General features: G+C 36.0%; 3 protein-coding genes across 3 annotated transcripts; all 3 read right to left on the reverse strand.

The window, feature by feature from the left end:
• Positions 1–12,228: 12,228 nt before the first annotated feature.
• LOC141666978 (7-deoxyloganetin glucosyltransferase-like) lies at positions 12,229–14,424 on the reverse strand. Its single transcript, XM_074473248.1, has 2 exons — positions 13,731–14,424; positions 12,229–13,543 (listed from the first exon to the last, which is right to left on the reverse strand). The coding sequence occupies exons 1-2, from the start codon at positions 14,242–14,244 to the stop codon at positions 12,609–12,611; spliced, it is 1,449 nt and encodes a 482-aa protein (XP_074329349.1). The 5' UTR covers positions 14,245–14,424; the 3' UTR covers positions 12,229–12,608.
• A 141-nt stretch (positions 14,425–14,565) lies between these two features.
• On the reverse strand, positions 14,566–16,416 carry LOC141666979 (protein TORNADO 2). The gene is made up of 2 exons (XM_074473249.1): positions 15,722–16,416; positions 14,566–15,151 (listed from the first exon to the last, which is right to left on the reverse strand). Exons 1-2 carry the CDS (start codon positions 16,217–16,219, stop codon positions 14,840–14,842), a joined length of 810 nt encoding a protein of 269 aa, XP_074329350.1. The 5' UTR covers positions 16,220–16,416; the 3' UTR covers positions 14,566–14,839.
• Positions 16,417–16,774: 358 nt separating this feature from the next.
• LOC141667506 (polygalacturonase-like) lies at positions 16,775–18,748 on the reverse strand. Its single transcript, XM_074474032.1, has 5 exons — positions 18,740–18,748; positions 18,267–18,566; positions 17,847–18,136; positions 17,534–17,750; positions 16,775–17,428 (listed from the first exon to the last, which is right to left on the reverse strand). The coding sequence occupies exons 1-5, from the start codon at positions 18,746–18,748 to the stop codon at positions 17,198–17,200; spliced, it is 1,047 nt and encodes a 348-aa protein (XP_074330133.1). The 3' UTR covers positions 16,775–17,197.
• Between the last annotated feature and the right edge of the window lie 2,092 nt (positions 18,749–20,840).

Consider the following 20,840-nt stretch of genomic DNA (forward strand, 5'->3'; position numbering starts at 1 on the left):
TGAGTGTCATTCAAATCTGTGACAGAGGTTATCATGTGGATTTCTTTGAAGAACACTGTGAAGTTGTAAGTAAATCTACAGGGAAAGTTGTTCTGAAAGGATACAGGCGTGGTAACATTTATGAAACAAAGCTTTCAATAAGTACTGATGGTTCTGCAATCTGTCTGATGAGTAGAGCATCAATTGAAGAAAGCTGGAATTGGCACAAGAAACTCTCTCATTTAAATTTCAACAATATAAATGATCTAGTCAAGAAAGATCTTGTGAGAGGACTACCAAAGTCAGTATTTGCTCCTGATGGCCTTTGTGATTCTTGTCAGAAGGCTAAACAAAGGAAATCCTCATTCAAGAGCAAGACTGAATCATCAATTTTTGAGCCTTATCACCTTCTACATGTTGATCTATTTGGTCCAGTAAATGTCATGTCTATTGCAAAGAAGAAATATGCTATGGTCATAGTGGATGAGTTCACCAGATACACATGGGTGTATTTCTTGCACACAAAAAGTGAAACTGCATCTCTCTTGATTGATCATGTCAAGCAACTGGATAAATTGGTCAAAGACCTAGTGAAGATAATAAGAAGTGATAGTGGTACTGAGTTCAAGAATTTGATAATGGAAGAGTTCTGCAAAAACCATGGAATCAAACAGGAATTCTCTGCTCCTGGAACTCCACAGCAAAATGGAGTTGTTGAAAGGAAGAATAGAACTCACATTGAAGCTGCACGTACAATGCTTGATGAAGCAAAGCCTCCAACCTATTTCTGGGCTGAAGCTGTGCAGACTGCTTGTTTTACTCAGAATGCAACACTCATTAACAAGCAAGGAAAGACACCATATGAGATGGTGAAGAAAAAGAAGCCAAATCTGAAGTATTTTCATGTATTTGGATGCAAGCGTTTTGTTCTTAAGACTCATCTTGAACAGCTATCCAAATTTGATCTAAAAGCTGATGAAGGAATCTTTGTTGGATACCCACTTTCCACAAAAGCCTTCAGAGTCTATAAATTGAGAACAAAAGTGGTCATGGAATCTATCAATGTCTCTTTTGATGATAAGAAGATTACTGGACTTGAAGATTTTATTGATCATGATCGGCTGAGATTTGAAAATGAAGACTCAAATTCTGATACTGAAAATCCTGAAAATCTAAATCCTAATATTGCAAACTCTGATGGATTAAACTCTGATGTTATTGAAACTGTGGTGACTACGCCAAAGGAAGATGCACCTATGCAGGGGGAGCATACTCAAGATCTAACCACATCTCATGAAGCATCAGAACATACATCTGGCTCTTCAAGTTCTGATTTGTCAAGTTCTGATAAGCCAAGTTCTGATAGTTCTGAAAATTTAAATTCTGAAGAATCCAACTCAGAGAGCATAGTTTCAGGGGGAGCATCAGAAAATGTTAATGAAGACAGCATGGATCATGGGGGAGCATCCAGTTCTAGAGAAAACCTTCCATCTGCAAGGAAGTGGACTAAATCACATACACCTAATTTGATAATTGGAAATCCTGATGCAGGTGTCAGAACTAGAACAGCTACTTCAAGTGAATGTCTTTACAATTCTTTTCTTTCTCAGACTGAGCCAAAGAAAGTGGAAGAAGCTCTTCAAGATGCTGATTGGGTGCAAGCAATGCAGGAAGAGTTAAATGAATTTGAAAGAAACAAAGTCTGGACCCTAGTGCCAAGACCAAAGAATAGATCTGTTGTTGGTACAAAATAGGTATTCAGAAACAAAACTGATAGTGATGGCATAATTACAAGGAATAAGGCAAGGCTGGTTGCAAAAGGATATTCTCAACAGAAGGGAATTGATTATGATGAAACATTTGCACCAATTGCTAGATTGGAAGCCATAAGGATATTTTTGGCTTTTGCTGCTCATAAAAAGTTTACTGTCTTTCAAATGGATGTGAAAAGTGCTTTTCTCAATGGAGAATTGGAGGAAGAAGTATATGTTGAACAACCTCCAGGCTTTGTAGATTCCAAATATCCAGATTATGTCTACAGGCTTGATAAAGCACTTTATGGACTTAAGCAAGCTCCAAGAGCATGGTATGAGACTTTAGCTCAGTTTCTTCTGGAAAGTGGATTTAACAGAGGAACAATAGACAAAACACTATTCTACCTCAACCATGGAAAGGACTTACTTCTGGTCCAGATTTATGTTGATGATATCATTTTTGGTTCTACAAATGACAGACTTTGTAAGAAGTTTGCCAAACTGATGCAGTCAAGGTATCAAATGAGTATGATGGGGGAACTTAGCTATTTTCTGGGCCTTCAAGTCAAGCAGAATGAAGAAGGCACTTTTATTTGTCAAACTAAGTACACCAGAAATTTGCTGAAGAAATTTGGAATGCAAGATTGTTCAAGTGCATCCACTCCCATGGCCACTGCAACAAAACTGGACAAGGATACTGGTAAATCAATAGATATTACTGATTACAGAGGTATGATTTGCTCTCTACTCTATCTAACTGCTAGTAGACCTGATATCATGTATGCTACCTGTCTTTGTGTAAGATTTCAAGCAGATCCAAGAGACCCTCATTTAACAGCTGTGAAAAGAATTTTCAAGTATCTTAAAGGAACAGCTGATCCGGGATTGTGGTATCCCAGAGAATCAGATTTTAAACTAATAGGTTACTCAGATGCAGATTTTGCAGGTTGCAAAATTGACAGGAAAAGCACAAGTGGAAGCTGCCAATTTCTTGGAGGCAGATTGGTTTCTTGGTTTAGCAAGAAACAAAAGTCAATTTCCACATCAACTGCAGAAGCAGAGTACATTGCTGCAGAAAGCTGTTGTGCACAGATTTTTTGGATGAAGAATCAGTTACTGGATTATGGGTTAACATATTTTAAAATCCCTATTTACTGTGATAATCAAAGTGCTATTGCTATGACAGGTAATCCAGTTCAACACTCAATGACAAAGCACATCAGCATCAGGTACCACTTCATAAGGGAACATGTGGATGAAGGTACAGTGGAATTGCACTTTGTTCCAATAGATCAACAACTAGCAGATATCTTCACAAAACCACTGTGTGAAGCTACCTTTACAAGATTGGTAAATGAACTTGGAATGGTTTCAGGTTCTTTCTCTAAATCTGCTTAGTTTTGTTCTGATGCATCAGACTTTATGATCAGTATTTACAGAAATTACTCTCTTTGTGTATTATGTGCTTAATTGAAAATTGCTTAAGTACTGACTGTTGTCTGATGTGACTTTCTAAACTCTGATAGTGATATGACTGTTTATGTAACTATTCAATCCTATGAGGATACCTGTGCTAGATGCTGATCTAGTAGTCTTCAATACACTAGAGATCCCACGTTAGAAGTAATTATTTCTGTGGAAATCTATTGACACAAGCAAATTCTGATATTGAGCTTAGTTGAGTTTACTTTGTCTATCTTATTACTAAGTCAAAAACTAGAATGATGCCTCTCTTCTGTTAAGTTCTGATACTAGTAAATCTGTTGAATGTACTAAGTGCTGATAAACCTCACTTATCAAAAGAAAAAGGAAAAGAAATAAAAATCAGGTACTCCTTTGAGGTCTAGAGTAAAAATGTGGAAGGGACGACCCAAGTGCATTGCTGATATTAAGTAATATGTATCAGAAAAGCAAATAAATATTTTCTTGATGACTTTTCACACTCTATGATTACTGGAGAAATACTCTGATAATAGCATAAACTCTGATAAGCAGTCGTGACTCACTTACACTGAGAAGCCACTGTAAAATGGAATTTAAAAAGATGCATAAAATTAGCACAAAACAGTTGAGGTGGACTCAAGCATGAACTCATTAAATAGTAGGCTTCAGAATAATGACAGATTTTTAGTAAAGTTTTAGTTATGCCTTATTTCTAAGATGTACTGAAGTGAATCAGACTTTACTCTTTGTCTGATATTTAGCTTAATGCGCACACTAACACTCCATATGAATGATGAAAATTACTGTGGTGATCTATATTATTTTAGATGAACAGTTTATGTGTCAGATTGCATAAATTCTGAGGACAAGTTCTGTTGAACGTTCTGATGATTAAGTTCTGAAGAATCGATATCAGAATTTGTGTGAAGAATTACAAAGATAGGCATTCATTTTTTGAGTTAAGAAATCATGTTCTGATGATTGTTAAGTTCTGATATAAGTCTAAGTTCTGATATTAAAATTCTGATCCTTTACTTGACTTATTTGTGAATAAAATCTAAACACAGTCTCATTTTTAAATCATAATATGTTTGGGCGGAATATTAACAGTCAAAATAATTAGGGATAGTGGTACACGTACATGCACATTAATTTTTACTTGTTTCTTGTGCGCATTAAACCCTGTTTTACCTTTCCAATGACTGTTTTTCTTCTTCCAAGTCCAAGGAGACGAGGTAGAATTATTTCTATCTGTCAGCATTAAATTTCCTTGCGTCTCCTGGCATTCTCTTGCCTATATAAACCAACACTTCACATCAGCCTATACATCAATTCTTTTCTCACAAACTCACTCTCCTTTTCTTCATACCAACACAATCATGGTCAACTACACTATGTTTTTGAACTATGAAACCTTCAACATGGAGCTGAGCTGTGAGGCATGGCAGCAGGAATGGCACGTCACTGTCATTCCTGATGAGATTTGGGACTCGGTTCCCTAGGAGGTTCTCACCCACCTCCTGTTTTTTTTACATGGACTACCATCGCCATCTGGAGCGATTGGAGGAAGAAAGGCTGGAAGCTCTCCGCCAGCAAGAGCGAATCATCAGACTCGCTATTCTTTTTGTAGAGAGTAGGAAGAAGAAATAACTTATTTTCTTCTTCCTATTTTTCTTCATCGTCAGCTTTGCCCTATTTCTTGAGCTAGGACAAAAGCTGTTGATGTTAGGTTTAGAAGCTTAGGACAATCTTGTAATGCTCTGATGTAATTTAAATTTCATGAATGTATTCTCTTAATATATTAATGGAATTTCTACTTTTTGCAAGTTTTTGTCTCTGAGATGTTTGTAATTTAAATGCATTGATAAATCCTGATATATCGATATTCTGATGACCATTTCATTCTTGATTTAAATTCAGTTCTGACCTTAAAATATCAGTACTTGTATATTTGATTTATTTTGGTCATTCTCACACTCGATTTTTTTTCCAGAATATTGGTTTAGCAGTGAAAATAATTGAATAAGTGGGAACAGTTTAAATTTTGAATTAAAACTGATTTACCTCAATTAATGGAATTACTGGGTAAGTGGAACGGTTTTTCCTTGAAAAACTGCAAGTGGGTAAGTAATGATTACTGTTTTCCCGTGCCCATTAACTATTCATTATTGCTGCATGTCTGACAGGTGTCCAACGGTTATTTTTTTTACCAAGTATAAGTAAGAGAGAGGGAAGATTATATAATCTTTTATTTACTTTTACACTTTATCTCTCTTTCTTTGCTTTTACTCTCTCTCATCTCCTGACGTTGGTTTTTCATTCAGACATTTTATCAAACACCTAACAGGCAAACCTTAAATTTTAATTATTCTCATGGCACCTAAGGATTTGATCATTGATGGAGCTAAGTTCGTTCCGAATAACTATGCTGCAATTCTCGATCATGCTGAAGCTCCGTCTGAGTTGCATTTTGTGCAAGATCTTCTTGCACACAGTAAGATTGGGTATGCATTAACCCAGCCTTCAGTCTTTTCAAGCCAACAAGTTCTGACGTTTTGGCGGACTGGGCATTTTGACAATGGTGGTGCTAATGGTACTCCCAGCATTGTTTTTGAAGTGGATGATACTGAACATGTGGTAACTCCTGGTACAATTCGCAAGGCCTTACATTTACCAGAAGGCTGTATTTTTTCAACACCGGAGGAATCAGCTTTACAAGAGTTAATGGCAAGTTTGGGGTATGAGCAGAGTTTGGCTAATCTTGGACAGTTGAAACGGGCTCATATCAGAAAGGAATGGAGCTTCTTCTTCGACTGCATCACTAAATCCTTCTGGAATAAGTGTTCCAACTTTGATGCCATTCCTATAATGAGTCAGCACATCGGGTATGCTATTATTAACCAAACTCATTTTGATTTTGCAAATGCTGTGATAGGTTTCATAGGGGATATGATGACAGAAGATAGAAATATAGTTTACTTTGCTAGATTCTGTCAGCTTATATATAACTTTTGCTGTACCGATCCCCCTCAACTAGCCAGTTCTTTATATCCACCCTTTAAAATTGCAAAACGAGCCTTTAATGACTTGGTAAATGCTGACCTTAAGAAAACGGTGGTTAGACCTTTACAGATTCCTCAGTCTGTAAAACAGATCTTGGTAAATGCTGATCTTGAAACCTATAGATCTGTTTATCCTAATGTACAATCAACCACCACATCCCAAACACCACAGCAACCATCAGAACATACCACTCATACATCAATTCCTCACCCTTCCCTCAGAACATATCTCAAATCATATCTCTCAACTTCACAGACAGCTCAACCTTCATCCTCAGCACCTACTGTGAAGCCTTCATCTTCCAAGCCCAAGAGAACAAAGACTGTTTCTCAAACACCACAGAAGAGAAGGAGGATTGTTCTGAGAGATGAGTCTGATAGTGAGGAACAGGTTTCTCCATCAGAACCTGTTGTTAAATAAGCTGAGAAAGTTCCTTCTCAGAAGGATTCTGGAATTGGGGGATCTAAGCTTCTCAAAAGGCTTAGAAGAATGACTTTTGCTGAACCTCCAAAGGAATCCCCACCTTCAAAGAGATACAAGAAACAGAGAGCTAAAAGGCTAGTTTCAGATAATGAGAAAGCAGCAGCTAAGGAAGGAGATCAGGAATCTCTGATCTCACAAGAACCAGAATTTGCTGAAGCCACTGCTTCTCCATTGACTCCAACTCATGAAGCTGCTACAGAAAAGGCCAACACACCATCTGTGTCTCCTGTACATAAGACTGTATCTCCTGTTGATCCAGGCACAAGTGCTGAAATTGATATTCAAAACCTGGTTCTGCCTGAGGTACTTTACTTAGAAGCTCCAACAGCAATTAATCCATCAACAACACCTGTTACTGATGCTACTCAAACTCCAGAATTGTCTACTATACCTTCTCTGCATCTAGATGATGATGATCAGAATATAGGTGAGCATCAGGATATGGATGTTGATCAGAACTTGGAACCAGATCAGCACTTAGGGGATGATGCTGAAGCATCAATTGCTTCTCATACTGTTGTTTTATCAGAAGATGCTGATTCTGTAAGTTCTGATGTTGCAAATGCTGTTGATACTGGTGATGCTGCTTCAAATGCAGATGCTGATGAAGCAGGTCCTTCAGGACATGCACCTCAGCAAACTGTTCACAAAAGTGAATTAGTTAAGAAGTTTGTTACAAGAGAAGCACCAGTGCCTTGGAGTGAAACTCCTGCAGGACAGAAGTGGACTAAGGAATGGAACTCAGTTACCTGTGTTCCATCTGCAAAGACTCTTGCTGAGCACTTGACAAAAGCTGATGAGATGTTAATTACTGATGATTTCAAAACACAGCTTCGAGTCACTGCAATGAGTACTAAACATCTGCAAGGTCTCCATTCAACTACTCATGCAGAGTTACATAAAATTCAGGAAGAATTAATCAAGCAAGAACAAGTTCATAAAATTGACAAGAAAAAATTCTTCCAACCTACCTTTGACAGAGTTGCATATATTGAGAAGACCCAAGAGAAACAACAATCTGAGATTGATGATATTTTGAAAAATCAAGCTTCTCAGCAATCTCAACTTGATGAAATCCAAGCCTCAGTGGAATTGCTTGTCTCTCTTCTCTTACCTGCTGATGCCAAAAAGGGGGAGAAAGTAATTAAGTCCAAATGCAAAACTGATAAGACACTGAAGGGGAAGGATCATGAAAAAGATGACCAAGGAAACTTTGGAATGGGTGGAGGTCATAGTCAAGGTAGAGATTTCTCATCAAGAAAAGCTGAAATCACAAGTCACATGACAAGTTCTGATGCTGGAAAAGGAATTACTTCTGCTACTGGTAAAAGGATAAGTTCTGATGAACTTTTGGATCTTGATGAAGAAATGTCAAGACAGTTATTTCTTAAGGAAAATCCAGGAATGGACTTGGAGAGTCTGATGGAAGAAGAAGCTAGACTTAAAACAGAAAAAGTCAAATCTAAATCTGAAGCTTCTGGTAAAAAGAAACTTCCAAAACTCAAAGGCATTGTGATTAAAGAAAGGACAAATTCTGAAGTAACCAAAGCTAAGTCACAACTGCAAATAGATCCAAGGTCCAAGGGCAAAGAGAAAGTTGGTGAACCTATCAAGGTTTATGTGCCTCCTGTGAATGAAGAAATTACTGACGAAGATGCTGATCTTGCTCTGACTTCAAGAAAAGTTTCTAAGACAACCTCTGACATGGCTCAAGTTGTTCAGAATCAAGAGATAGTTAGTTCTGATATCTCAAAGAAGCAAGTAACCTCTGACATAACTCAAGTTAACTTGATATCAGAAGATAAATCAAAGGAAACCTCTGACATTGCTCATGTTAAACCTTCAAAGATACTTCTACCAGGATTCACTAAAGCCAAACAGACTCAACCTTTGAAGACTGCTGTAAGTGGTTTTGAAGCAAGAGTGGTTACTGGAAAGGAAGCAAGAGATAAAACTGGATTGGGAAGTGTTGATGAAAGAAGAATACAGAACACAACCAATGATCCAACTTCCTTAAGTGAACCAGGTATTGGAGCAACTCCTGAGAGATTGAATCAACTAGAATCTGTACAAATGGTTTACCATACCTACTTGAAAGAACACATCTTGTTGTACTTCATGACAGATGGTAGGGTTTATCATATAAGGGAAAATGCCATTCCACTGAAGTATTTTGAAGAGCTGGAACATGTATTATTCTTACTTCAAGTGAATGACAAAATAACAGAAAGTGTTGTAAACTTTTTGAAGAGTCAAATTCAGATACAGAAAAAGCTTTATTCTGTTAAGTCTGACAGCACATATCTTCCAAAGTACAGAGATCACAAGGGTGATATTGTTGAGATGAAGCCCAATTCTGCTAAGATTATAGCTACCTTTCTGGGTTACAGGGCTGTGGAATTCAATCTTGAGTCTGACAAGGCATATTTGATCAGACTGGATCAGGATATAAATAAAGCTAAAATTAATGATCTCAAGGCTGCAATCTTTCAAATTGGTGAAGATTCTGCAGAACTTAAAGATGCTAAAAGGAGGATGGTTGATGAACTCAGATATGCTGAGAGATATTTGTTGAAGAACTATCTCAGAACAACTCCTGACATCAGAGAGATCAGAAGATGAAGCCAAGTCAAGATCTACAACTACTTAAATTCTGATATGGATACAGATTGAAGTTCTTATCAGAAGTTAAAGATTGGTAAAGCTTTAAGGACTGTAAGTTGTAGTTATCTAGTCAAATTCTCATGCATTTGTACTTAATGTTTTTGACATCATCAAATATCTGTTAAACTTGTATATTATGCTAATTTACAAGTTGGGGGTGATTGTTAGATATATTTGATAATGTCATGACTAATGTGATTTATGTTTAGTTTTCAGATCTTACTTAAACAGGATAAATCAGTACTTACTGGAAGTTAGGACTTAAGGATATCAGTACTTATATTATCAGGAGATAATCATCAGAAGATGGATATCAGAACTTAAGTACTGAAGGACGTTCAGATAAGGAAGGCAGCTGGTTAAAGGAAAGAAAACCGAGACAAACATAAGAAGAGATATGCATGAAGAAGGAATTCTCTGAAGAATAGAATACTTGGAAGAAAATATATCTGATTGATATATTTTAGGAAGCAGAATTATATTCCATATCAATTAGCGATTATCTTGTAACTGTGTAGTATATAAATACAGACATAGGATTTACACTATAAGTGTCATCACAATCGAGAAGATTATTCATTGTAACCCTAGCAGCTCTCGTGATATTTGTTCATCACTGAGAGAGAACAGTTCTATACTGTAACAGAGTTTATTATTTCAATAAAGTCTGTTTTATGTTACTTGAGTTATTAAAGTTCGATTTGATTGTGCTATACACTGTATTCACCCCCCTCTACAGTGTGTGTGACCTAACATGTTCCAATATACCTGGGACTCAACTTTCCTTTCTTCCCGAATCTAGATAACCCTTTCCACGGGGATATCTTTAACAACACTTTGTCTCCGGGCTCGAATTGCAAATCTTTCCGACCTTGATCTGCATATTTCTTTTGTCGATCTTGAGCAGCAATTAACCTTTTACAAATCACTTCCACTTTCTCTTTCATTTGTTGAACTAGCTCTGGGCCAATCAGTTTGCGCTCACCAACCTCGTCCCAATATGTAGGGGATCTGCATTTTCTTCCATATAATGTTTCGTAAGGCGGCATGCCAATACTCGCGTGATAACTGTTGTTGTAGGAAAACTCAATCAATGGCAAATGATCGTCCCAATTTCCTTTGAAATCTAATGCACAGGTTCTCAACATATCCTCGACCGTTTGAATTGTTCTTTTGCTTTGTCCGTCAGTCTGCGGATGATATGCCATGCTCATATTCAATTCCGTTCCCAATTTCGTTTGAATTGTTCTTTCGCTTTGTCCTTATTTTATTTAAAAGTTTTATTAGCCTTAGTAATCGAATTATAACAGAAAAAGAAATAAAGATTATTTTCAACTATAACACGTTACCTTTTTTATTTCTCTCAATTAAAACAACTTCTCTAAATATTACAGACAAGTTTATTTAATAAAATAGAATAATAATATTATAACCACTAATAATTAATAAATTTCCTTCTTTAGCTACTTAATTGTTTATTTTATTTAATTATTGTTTTACTTAAATACTTTGTTAAAATCATTGACTTTAACAATCCATAAATTTTTAATTGCTTTACAAGAATAACTTAGCATCATCATTATTATTCCTCGACAACAACAAAAATCTCATCTCATCATTTATAAAACAATGCAAAAGTCAATACCATTTATATCTCTGACCAGTAGCTGTCGCAGATATATATTGTTAAAAATATTTGTTTTATATAATTTTTATTATTATTGTAAAGACAAATATATTTAAAGTAAGCATTATCTTGCAATTCAAATACATAAACAAAATAAAAAAAATATTTGATTTTGAAGTCGAGTTATTTATCTATCCATATTATTATATTAAATACGAAACTTTACGGTCCTTTCTTCAATTACATAATTGCCCTTTCTTAAAAATAACATTTTACCCAATTGCCCTTAATTAATATCTAACCAATTACCTTTATAAGTAAAATACGTTGTCTTTTTATTTTCGCCAACTAAAACAACTCTTTCTCTATTAATATTTTAGACAATTATTTTTAATCTTTCTTTTTTTTTGAAACGCAGGAAATGTATTAAGTCAAATTGGTACAAAGCCCGTAAAATATTGAGAGAACTAAATCTGTAACCCATAAATTAGTATATAATAGACGAAATATTAAAAGTTTGGTTGGTACATTCCTTCCTTCAATTACATAATTGTCCTTCGTTAAGAAAATTCAATATTTTTTCAATTACACTTAATTAATATATAACTAAATATCTTTATAAGTAAAATATGTTGCCTTTTTTCGCCAACTAAAACAACTCTTTCTCTACAAATCTATACCATTTTTAAGTAAAACATGTTTTTTTTTTATTTTCTCCAAATTTGTTGCTGGTACCATTTTGATGTGTTTCGATTCTTCCGAACAAAGGGATTGTTTCGAATTCGAATTTGAAACCAGGAGGCGGCTGTGATTGAATTATGTATTAACAAATGTTATGAAGATGCCTTTGCTGTAAAGGAGCTTTGCCATATTTAGCATTGCCTTGATGTGGCTTTGAAATGGTAAAGGTATGCACACTATATGAGCTTGCTTCCCTGCTGTTCTTTTCAATGAATCCATATCTTTTCCGTTAAATTTCTCTAGTTTCCCTGTTATACAATGATCCACACAAGTCACAACAGGTCCTTTTAAAGCTCATAAACAACGTTTTTTTAGTGATTAAAATATTTGTTCGGACTTTTGCAATATATCCCGATCTCGAGGTTGGCCTTTCTCCATTTAGACAAGCTTAATACACGCATGTTTTTTTCATTAGTTTCCTTCTCTGTGCAAATGACTTGATGTCTAGCAGAAATGGAGGATGCGAGAAGTCAGTGCAGGTCTCATATAAGATCGTTGCAGGTTACAGTGATGCACTACTATTTGTTAATGTCTGTCACAGAGATTACAATCACAGAGAATCAGAGATAGAAGAAAAGTGAGCAAGAATCAGAGATTCAGCACTACTAGTCTAGACCTCTTTAATTGAGAAAAACTAATCTTGTTGAAGTTCACAAGTCACAACATTATTATGCATTACTATCAACTTCTTCCTAAAGCTGGCATCGACCTTTTAAAGTACGAGTATTTACCTTTAAACAGGAAACAGGAGAGGTACATAGTTTATGCATGAAATGAAGAAGTGGTGAGTCCCAATCATTCAAGATTAAGGAAAATAATACAAGTTGGCAATCAATTAAAGAAAGTCTAGTAATTTAGTTCTTCAGGAGAAGAACCAGTTTGTCCAAATTGAGAGAAGATGAGCCATCAGGACTACATGCATTTTCTGCCTTTTTCTTCCATTCCATGGCTTTCTTTCTCATTCTCTCACCCTCTACTCCATCCATCAATAGTCTAACAAGCTTCTCCACATCATCTCTGTTTACATCATTTCGAATCTCCATTCCACATCCCCAGTCGTTACACATGTACTTGCAGTTGGTTGTTTGATCACCAAAGAAAGGCCAACAGAGCATTGGCACTCCAGCAGATATGCTCTCAATCATTGAGTTCCAGCCTCCATGTGTCAAAAACCCTCCCACTGATACGTGGTTGAGGACATCCTCTTGTGGACACCAGCTCGCAATGACACCCCTGTTCTTGATAGCATCCATAAATTCAACTCCCAAAGTGACGGCAGATTCACCAACAATCAAATCTGGCCTAATTATCCATAAGAAGGAGCAGTTGCTATTAGCAAGGCCCCAGCCAAACTCCATCAATTGCTCCGGAGAAAGAACTGTTATGCTTCCAAAGTTTATATAAACTACAGAATCAGCTTTTTTAGAGTCCAGCCACCGGAGACATGCCTTTTCCTCTTCCCAAAGACTGTATCCAATGCTCTTGAGGCGCTCTTCCTGATTTTTTGGTATTTGGTTGAGGAGTAATTGTTGCGGACCTATTGTATAAACACACTTGAACATAGATGATATGGCATTCACAACTTTGAGTTCCAAATCAATGAAAGTATGAAATACATTTACTGTAGCATTAGTTGCTCTCTTAGTAGATTCCAGTATGAAGTTGAACACTAAATCTTCTGGATCAATGATTCTGATATGGGTTGGGAGATCCCCGAAACGAATATCTCCCATTCCTGGGATCCAGTCTATTATAGTGTCCAAAAACCCATTTGTTTTATAGCTCTCATCTGCAGTAAATCTTGTGTTTGTTACAATTTTGTAGGCATAAACAGAAAAAGAAACGGCAACGGATTCCTGTTTAATCCATGGTATAAATAATATCTGTGAAACCAATAAATCATCAAACTACTTAAGCTATCTTTGTAATCTAATTAAAATATTTTAGAGTGTTGACCTTGGATTTTAAAATCTTACCTTCAAATGGTACAAGTCCTCTTTCAAGGGCACTATTGAAGTGATAAAATCCCATAAATCCGCAAGCAGCAACTGTCCAGAGCAAAATACTAGGAATTCCATGTGAATGTGCAACATCAGCTATGAATGGCATGAAACCGTCGGAGAGGATGGAAGTGACCTGGTGGCTTTCATTATTGAGTTTTATGACGAGGTTTTGAAATGGCAGCAACATTTGGTTTTCTATGATGGAACGACAAAGTGCAGGAATTTCTTGTGTGGCGTCAGAATCAGATGAAGGGATGCCATCTGGAATCGTTTCAAATTGAAAACCAGGCAGGCCATCTAGAGAATGAGCACTTCCTGATTTAAGGAAGCGTTTGTGATTGTACTCTGTATTCACAAATGTAATGAAAATGCCTCTGCTATATAAGAGCTTTGCCATCTTCAGCATTGCCTTAATGTGACTTTGAGCTGGAAAAGGTACGCAAACTACATGAGCCTGCTTCTCTGCTGCTCTTTCTAAGGAATCCATACTCTTTTTTTTTGTGATATGCAAACAGCAACACTCCAGAGAATAGTTTTTATTGTTAGCTGAGGTCTTTTTGTTTTTTGCCAACTGTTAGCCGAGATCTTTGATATATAAGTGCAGTTTGATTGGAACTCCAATTTTTTTTTTTTGGAACTTCAATTTTTTTTTTTTGGAACTTCAATTTTTTTTTTTGGAACTCCAAATCTTTCGTTGTTAAGATACCGGTATATGCAGTGCACTCTCATTGTCTGCATTAAATATTACACCTAATAATAATATTTGTATAGTAAAACTTGTCTACATTATAAATGACACACACTGTACATACTTGGATAAGCTTCCTAGCTGGGTATTTTTCACAACACATCTCAAAAAATCGACTCATACAGCATCTCTTGATCTTTTTTATGAACTAAATCGTAATGTAAACCCCGTTTAATGACGAGGCTATAAATCAATTAAAAAGCACGGACAGAACTGCTTTCTTGTCAAAATACATTCCAAAACAGCATCTTCAACTAATTGGTTACAATCACTGATGACCTTTTCTTAATCAGCCAAGGAGATAACAAACGCAAATTATTTTTAGACAACCTAGTTAAGTATAACCTTGTTTGTATTTGCGAAACAGGTCTTCAGTTTTAGCATTCCTGAAAGCAAAACACCCCATCAAATAAACGATAATCAAAGCCACAAGAGTAATTATCAAGATTATGTTTGCCCTTCTCCATTCAGTCTTGAGATTATCTAGTAATCCAGCTTTGCACGAGTCGCAGGCGTAGCATAATTGTGTTTGCTCATTGCTCCACTGCAGGCAATCCATATCCGCCGCGTTGTTTATAGGACTGATCCAATATGTTGGATTTACAAATGTGTATCCACATTGTGTTGGTGGTTTACAACATCCTGACTGTAAAAGGAAACAAAGAAGAATAGAGTGAAAAATAAAATTTACTATTAAAGAACTATGTAAAACATTTCAAAGATAAGGATTTCATTAAGATTTAACACATTGCATTCTATGCACATGATTAAAACTGACTTAAGTTTCTTCACTGCTTATTGTTCCTGTTCTTAATTTCTCTGTCTTTACGCTTCGAAACCTAGATTGATTTACCAGGAAACTACATTAACTAACTGAATAGTAGTCAGAGTGTTTCAAAGAAATGTATAATTGCACTGGGATGCTTATAATTGATGATTTGTTAAATGTATATGATCCATATGAAGTTGACAACTTGAGGAATCAAGTTCCATTATTCAAGGTTGAATATTGTTTTAAAAGATAATCACTAGTGTGGATTTTCAAGAGAGGGAGGGTGTGTGACCCAATTGGAGCCATACTAAAGCGACAGCTTAAAAATTTGACAGAAATGGTCATTTAGTATGGCAGCTATAAATTTGGGAGAGATGGTGATGGTTATCTAAAATGGTAGCTATATGCAATGAAGTTTGTACAGAGAAATTAAAAACGCCAAACCTGCAATGGTGTGATATGTGCATTAAAGAAATCTTGAGCCATGCGATAACTCTGATTCAACTCAGCACACATACTTGTGGAGCTAAGACAACTCCTTATCCTATCCCACTTATAAGATCCTCTAACTCTACGACGCAGAAAGCCAGAGAAATCGTCTAGATGATATTCTTTATAAGACCGGCTTGGTTCAGTATGGCCAGAACCTCTAGCTGTGACCATATGGATAAAAACTACTAAACATGCTAGTAAAATTATAAGTATTATCATGCCAATGAAGTAGAATATAACAAGTGGTTGGATCCTCCAAAAGCCTCCTATAACACCAGCAAGACCTACTATCAAGATCAAGATTCCTAGTATTATAACTGGCCATTGCAAGATCTTGATGCAAGAATTGTCAGCCTCCATTGCTAGCCATATACCGGATCCAATCACCGGAACTGAGAGCAGCATTGCCACAAAATTTATGGTTCCTATGACATTGTTACTTAACACCATTTTTGAAAGAATAATGGCAAGGACGATAAAAATGCAGATTGCAGAGGTTATTTTGAATCAGGAAAAAAGCCAGGTAAAATGGGAATGATGTTCTTAAAATTACTCTTGGTATCCAACCCACACTGTATTGTTCCTTACCTTAGATCTATGAAAGGTAATAAAGCAAAAATTAATGATTATTAAAGAACAAGTTTTTGGCTTTTGGTCCATGTTTCAAATCACTTTATTAAAGGAAAAAAGAGGTGTGAAGGCAGAAATTCGGTGCTAATTGGAGAGCTAGCAAGTTACAAGTAGTTTATACTAAAACAGAGCAAGTATGCAAGACATACTAAATTTCCAACTTTTAGCACATTTTGCTGCCCTTTCTCTCAAACTTACACTTTCATCCTTGTTCAAAAATTTCAATGAAATTAATATTTGAAGTCACTTCATGAGGAGGAGATTCAAATAAAATAAAAATCAGAAAAGGTTTAATTATATCAAAAAAAGAAACATTTTTATTTTCAGTTTGCCTAAGTCATGCATGACCACATGTGTACCAACAAAATATACAAGTTCTACAAACTAAAAAGACTAATCTATTTGATTGTGTTCAGAAACCTTGCATAGTTCTACTTCTACATGAGGATTCTATGTACATGCTGCTAAATTACTCCTTTAACCACTTCTCTAATCCTTTTGTTTTTTGTAGTGATATTACAGACAAGCTGCTAAATTACAAACTATGGATGGGCTGTAGACCGATGGACCTGCTTACAGAAGTCAAGTATATAATTTTCGTATTCAGGTTTTCTCTTATATGGTCTCATCGATCTATTTTGCATTACCGCCCTGCAAATCTGCAATCAAAATTTGTTAGACAGAACACTGAACACAAAATCTAAGTCTATGGATGTCTACATTTTTTTAAAGTCACTTACAGTTATGATACCAAATTTAGTAATCACAAAATCGATTTCTCCCCCATGTATTGAACTTTTAACAACCTACAGGATTCATTTTGCCCCCAAATTTAGGTTTAGCGTTAACACATTCTGATTTCAGATCTTTGTCCACCGCACTCTCTCCAGCGTAGGTAAGATCAATGTCTGTAAAATCGATTGCTTCACATGGAACAGCATCACTGCATTTTAAAATTATTGCCTTGTTTGACATTGAGGAGCCCTTAAAATTTTTATAATGAACTCCTGTAATCTTCACTTTCGAAGCCTGTGATGATACGACACGCAAACAGAATCCACATATTAACATATACCTAATACAATTAATGACAATAGCTGACTGTGGATGGATCAATTATCAATGTGTTCATACCCCTGGTTTTTTCGCAAAATAGTTTTGATCAATTATGATGGGATTAAACACCTTGTCCAGAATTATGTCCGTAAATGAGATGTTGCTTGCTTGCAGCACTGGCGACTCGTGGAATGTTTTGATTCTCGCACCATTTGCTGTGTTCCTAAATGTGCAATTACTTACAGCAACATTTTTAACATCTTTCTCATCTGGACTTCTACCAAGACTACCAATACTGCATTCGATTTCCACACAGAAATTAATACCTTAAAAGAAGTTGTAATTTTATGCCATGTTTGTAGATACAGAAGCTAACTGTATGATGAATTACCTGATACCATGTCCAGGACCGCACGTGACATTAGTGATGGTGATATCTCTACTGTCGTCGCCAACAGAAATGCAGTCGTCACCCACTGAGATGACGGTGTTAGTTATACTTACACCCTTAAGTTTACCGATATGGATACCGTCCGTGTTTGAGCTATCTTCCGCACAAGATATGTTCAACATGTTAGCCTTGAACCCATCAGACTGGACTGCTTTTAAATTGAATCCTTTGCTATTAACTATTTTAATATTTTCGATACTAGAGCTCTTACATTGACTGAACACAACAGACTGCATCCATGACCAAGAAAGCACAGATCGAGTTAGCACCTACAGTTATCTAATCTTTTTAAAAAAAATTAAAATCAGAAAAAAAATAAATGTGTGGCCAAATGCAATTCGCAAGTAAACTAGTGATTACATCTGGAAAAGCATTGTCACCAGGTTTTTTAGTGTTCCAAACGGCTTCACCTTGTCCATGTAGAGTGCCTCCACCGATCATCTGAACACTAGTTTGAAATATATTAATCCACATGCCAGAAGGAAATGATCCAAGATCTGGCTTTGCCTTTAAAGTACCCTGAACTTCAATGGTTATAGGCGCAGGATTAGTGCACGGCCCTGTAAACTTAAGCTCTCCCACTAACCATTCCCCTCGTGGTACTAATAGTTTTGCTGGTGCTTTTGAATTACAGGCATCAGTCCACGCCTTATTTACTTGCTGCCAAACAAATTCATGTAGAGTTGTATCAGTTCCGCGAATATCACGTCAGACATAACAACATTGCATATAAATATCCGACAGATTATAGCAATCATGCACACATATGATGTCACGAAGCGTTCAGATGTTCACATTAACGATAATATACATTTACATATACGAAGACTTACTGCAGTCATATCTGTTAGAAAATTAGGATTTTAGAGCTTAATTTAATTATGTTCTTGATGTTAATCCTAAAATCTAATGATTGGAAATTGTTCAATGATATTTGAACTTAAATTTTCATGTATGGTTTTAAGAATTTTCTTAATGAAATCCATATGAAATGAGAGTTGAAAGTAGCTTGGAAAAACTTGGAAAATTTGAGAATGTTTGTCCCACATTGAAATAAATAAAGGGGGTTGTGTGCTTTATATGGTATTACCCACATGAGTAGTATACAACTACTAAGGTGTGTGATGGTCCATTGTGTTGTTGTGTGCTTCACGCACACACGCGCGCCCGCCACGCCACGCCACGCACCGGACCGGGTCGGGTCGAAGGGCGAATGTCTCGGCGTCTCGCGTACGCGAGGCGACCTGGGCGAGGATTTTATTTATTTGAGAATTATTTTAATTCGAATTTATTTATCGGTGATTGGATTATTGGGCTGGGTTCTGAAATAGGCTAAGTAGTCTAAATATATTGAACCTGCAAATAATCTGATCTGTAACAAGTTCTGATATTAGAATCAGAACTTAAGAACTGATGAATAAAATCAGAACTTAAGTACTGATGAGTCGAATCAGAACTTAAGTACTGATGAGTTAAATCAGAACTTAACTTAAGTTCTGATAATAATGTGGGTGTTAATGTGAAAAGCTGTTACAAATAATTTAAATTCAAAAGCTGATCAGTTTTGATTTTTTTTTCAAAATCTGATCAGTTTTTATTTTTTATTAATGAAGCAGTTTAATTCAGACATTAAGTGTGTTGACAGTTTCATTTTTCCTCTCCTATAAATAGAGGCTAAACTGAATGAATAAAGATATACAACACACTACATTCTCATCTCTTCTCTTCAACCTCTCTGCATTTCTCTCCCATAAGTCCTGAAGTGCTGATATTTTCCGGCTACTGAGGTGCTGGTCGAAGTGGAGGTTTTGTTGCTGCTGTTAACATAAACTCCGAGCTGTTTTATCCTGGTGGAGATATTGCGCACATCCCAAACGCAGCAGGTAGGGGGCAATAATCTCTTCAAGAGCAGCCAGGACTTCGAGCAAGGCCTGGTGACTCAGCTGTGATTATTTTCTTGGCATTTTGTATCTGTAAACCTTTATTTCAGTCACTGTTGAAAGCTATGGTTTCGGGTACATCTTTCTTTCTCTCTTCGTTATTTCAGTTACTGATTTTGTTTACCTGCATGTTTTGTTTTGTTAACTGTGGTCTTGGCCTAAACTTGTTAAATTCTTTATACACTTGCCTCTATGTTGCTATACTTGTTAGTGAGTTTCTCAACAATATCTGCCTGTCCATTTCCTTTAGCTCCGAAGCTCTTTGATATATCAAAAACAGTAGCCCCACCAGCACCCCCGGCAGCAAGTGGTTCATAAAGAATACGGCGATCATAATATCTAAGAAAATGACCATTTGCCACAACTAATTGGATGACCAAAACTATAATTAATATGACTTTCATCTCGAATATTTTTATTGTAAGCATTGTATTCAAACCAGGCTTAAATTAATGAAAACTAATGTGCTAAACTCTGAAAGGTCCTCCTAAGATTCACTCCGTGAAATTCTAAGAAGGCAAGTGCAAATTCATTATCTATCTATAGAAAAGCTCTATAAAAACATATATGCAATATTTACCTCTTATTTAATTATGGTGTTCATGACTTCAGCTGGAAAACAATTTCGAAATATAACTTCGGGCCCGGGGCATTTGCTCTCTCACAAAGTTACTTTCAGCTTCTAAGACATCTATATAGCAATTCAAGACGACCAGCCAACTATCTGTTATCCATATTAAACTCCAACAAGTACTTCTGACCTCTAAAATAAATTAAAAAACCAACCATACTATCAGTTTATCTATAAGATTTATTCAACTTCTTATAAAATTCTTTAACCACACACACATAATTTGTTCATTACATTATCTTCAATATCTACTTTTAATTCTTTCAAAAAAAAATAACTATTTCACTCGAGACTATCATGTTATGAATGACAGACTTGCGCCACATTTCTTTATGTAATGTAAGAATTCTATCGAAACTCGAA

This window comes from Apium graveolens, chromosome 6 (genome assembly GCF_009905375.1).
Source record: "Apium graveolens cultivar Ventura chromosome 6, ASM990537v1, whole genome shotgun sequence".
Classification (NCBI taxonomy): Eukaryota; Viridiplantae; Streptophyta; class Magnoliopsida; order Apiales; family Apiaceae; genus Apium; species Apium graveolens.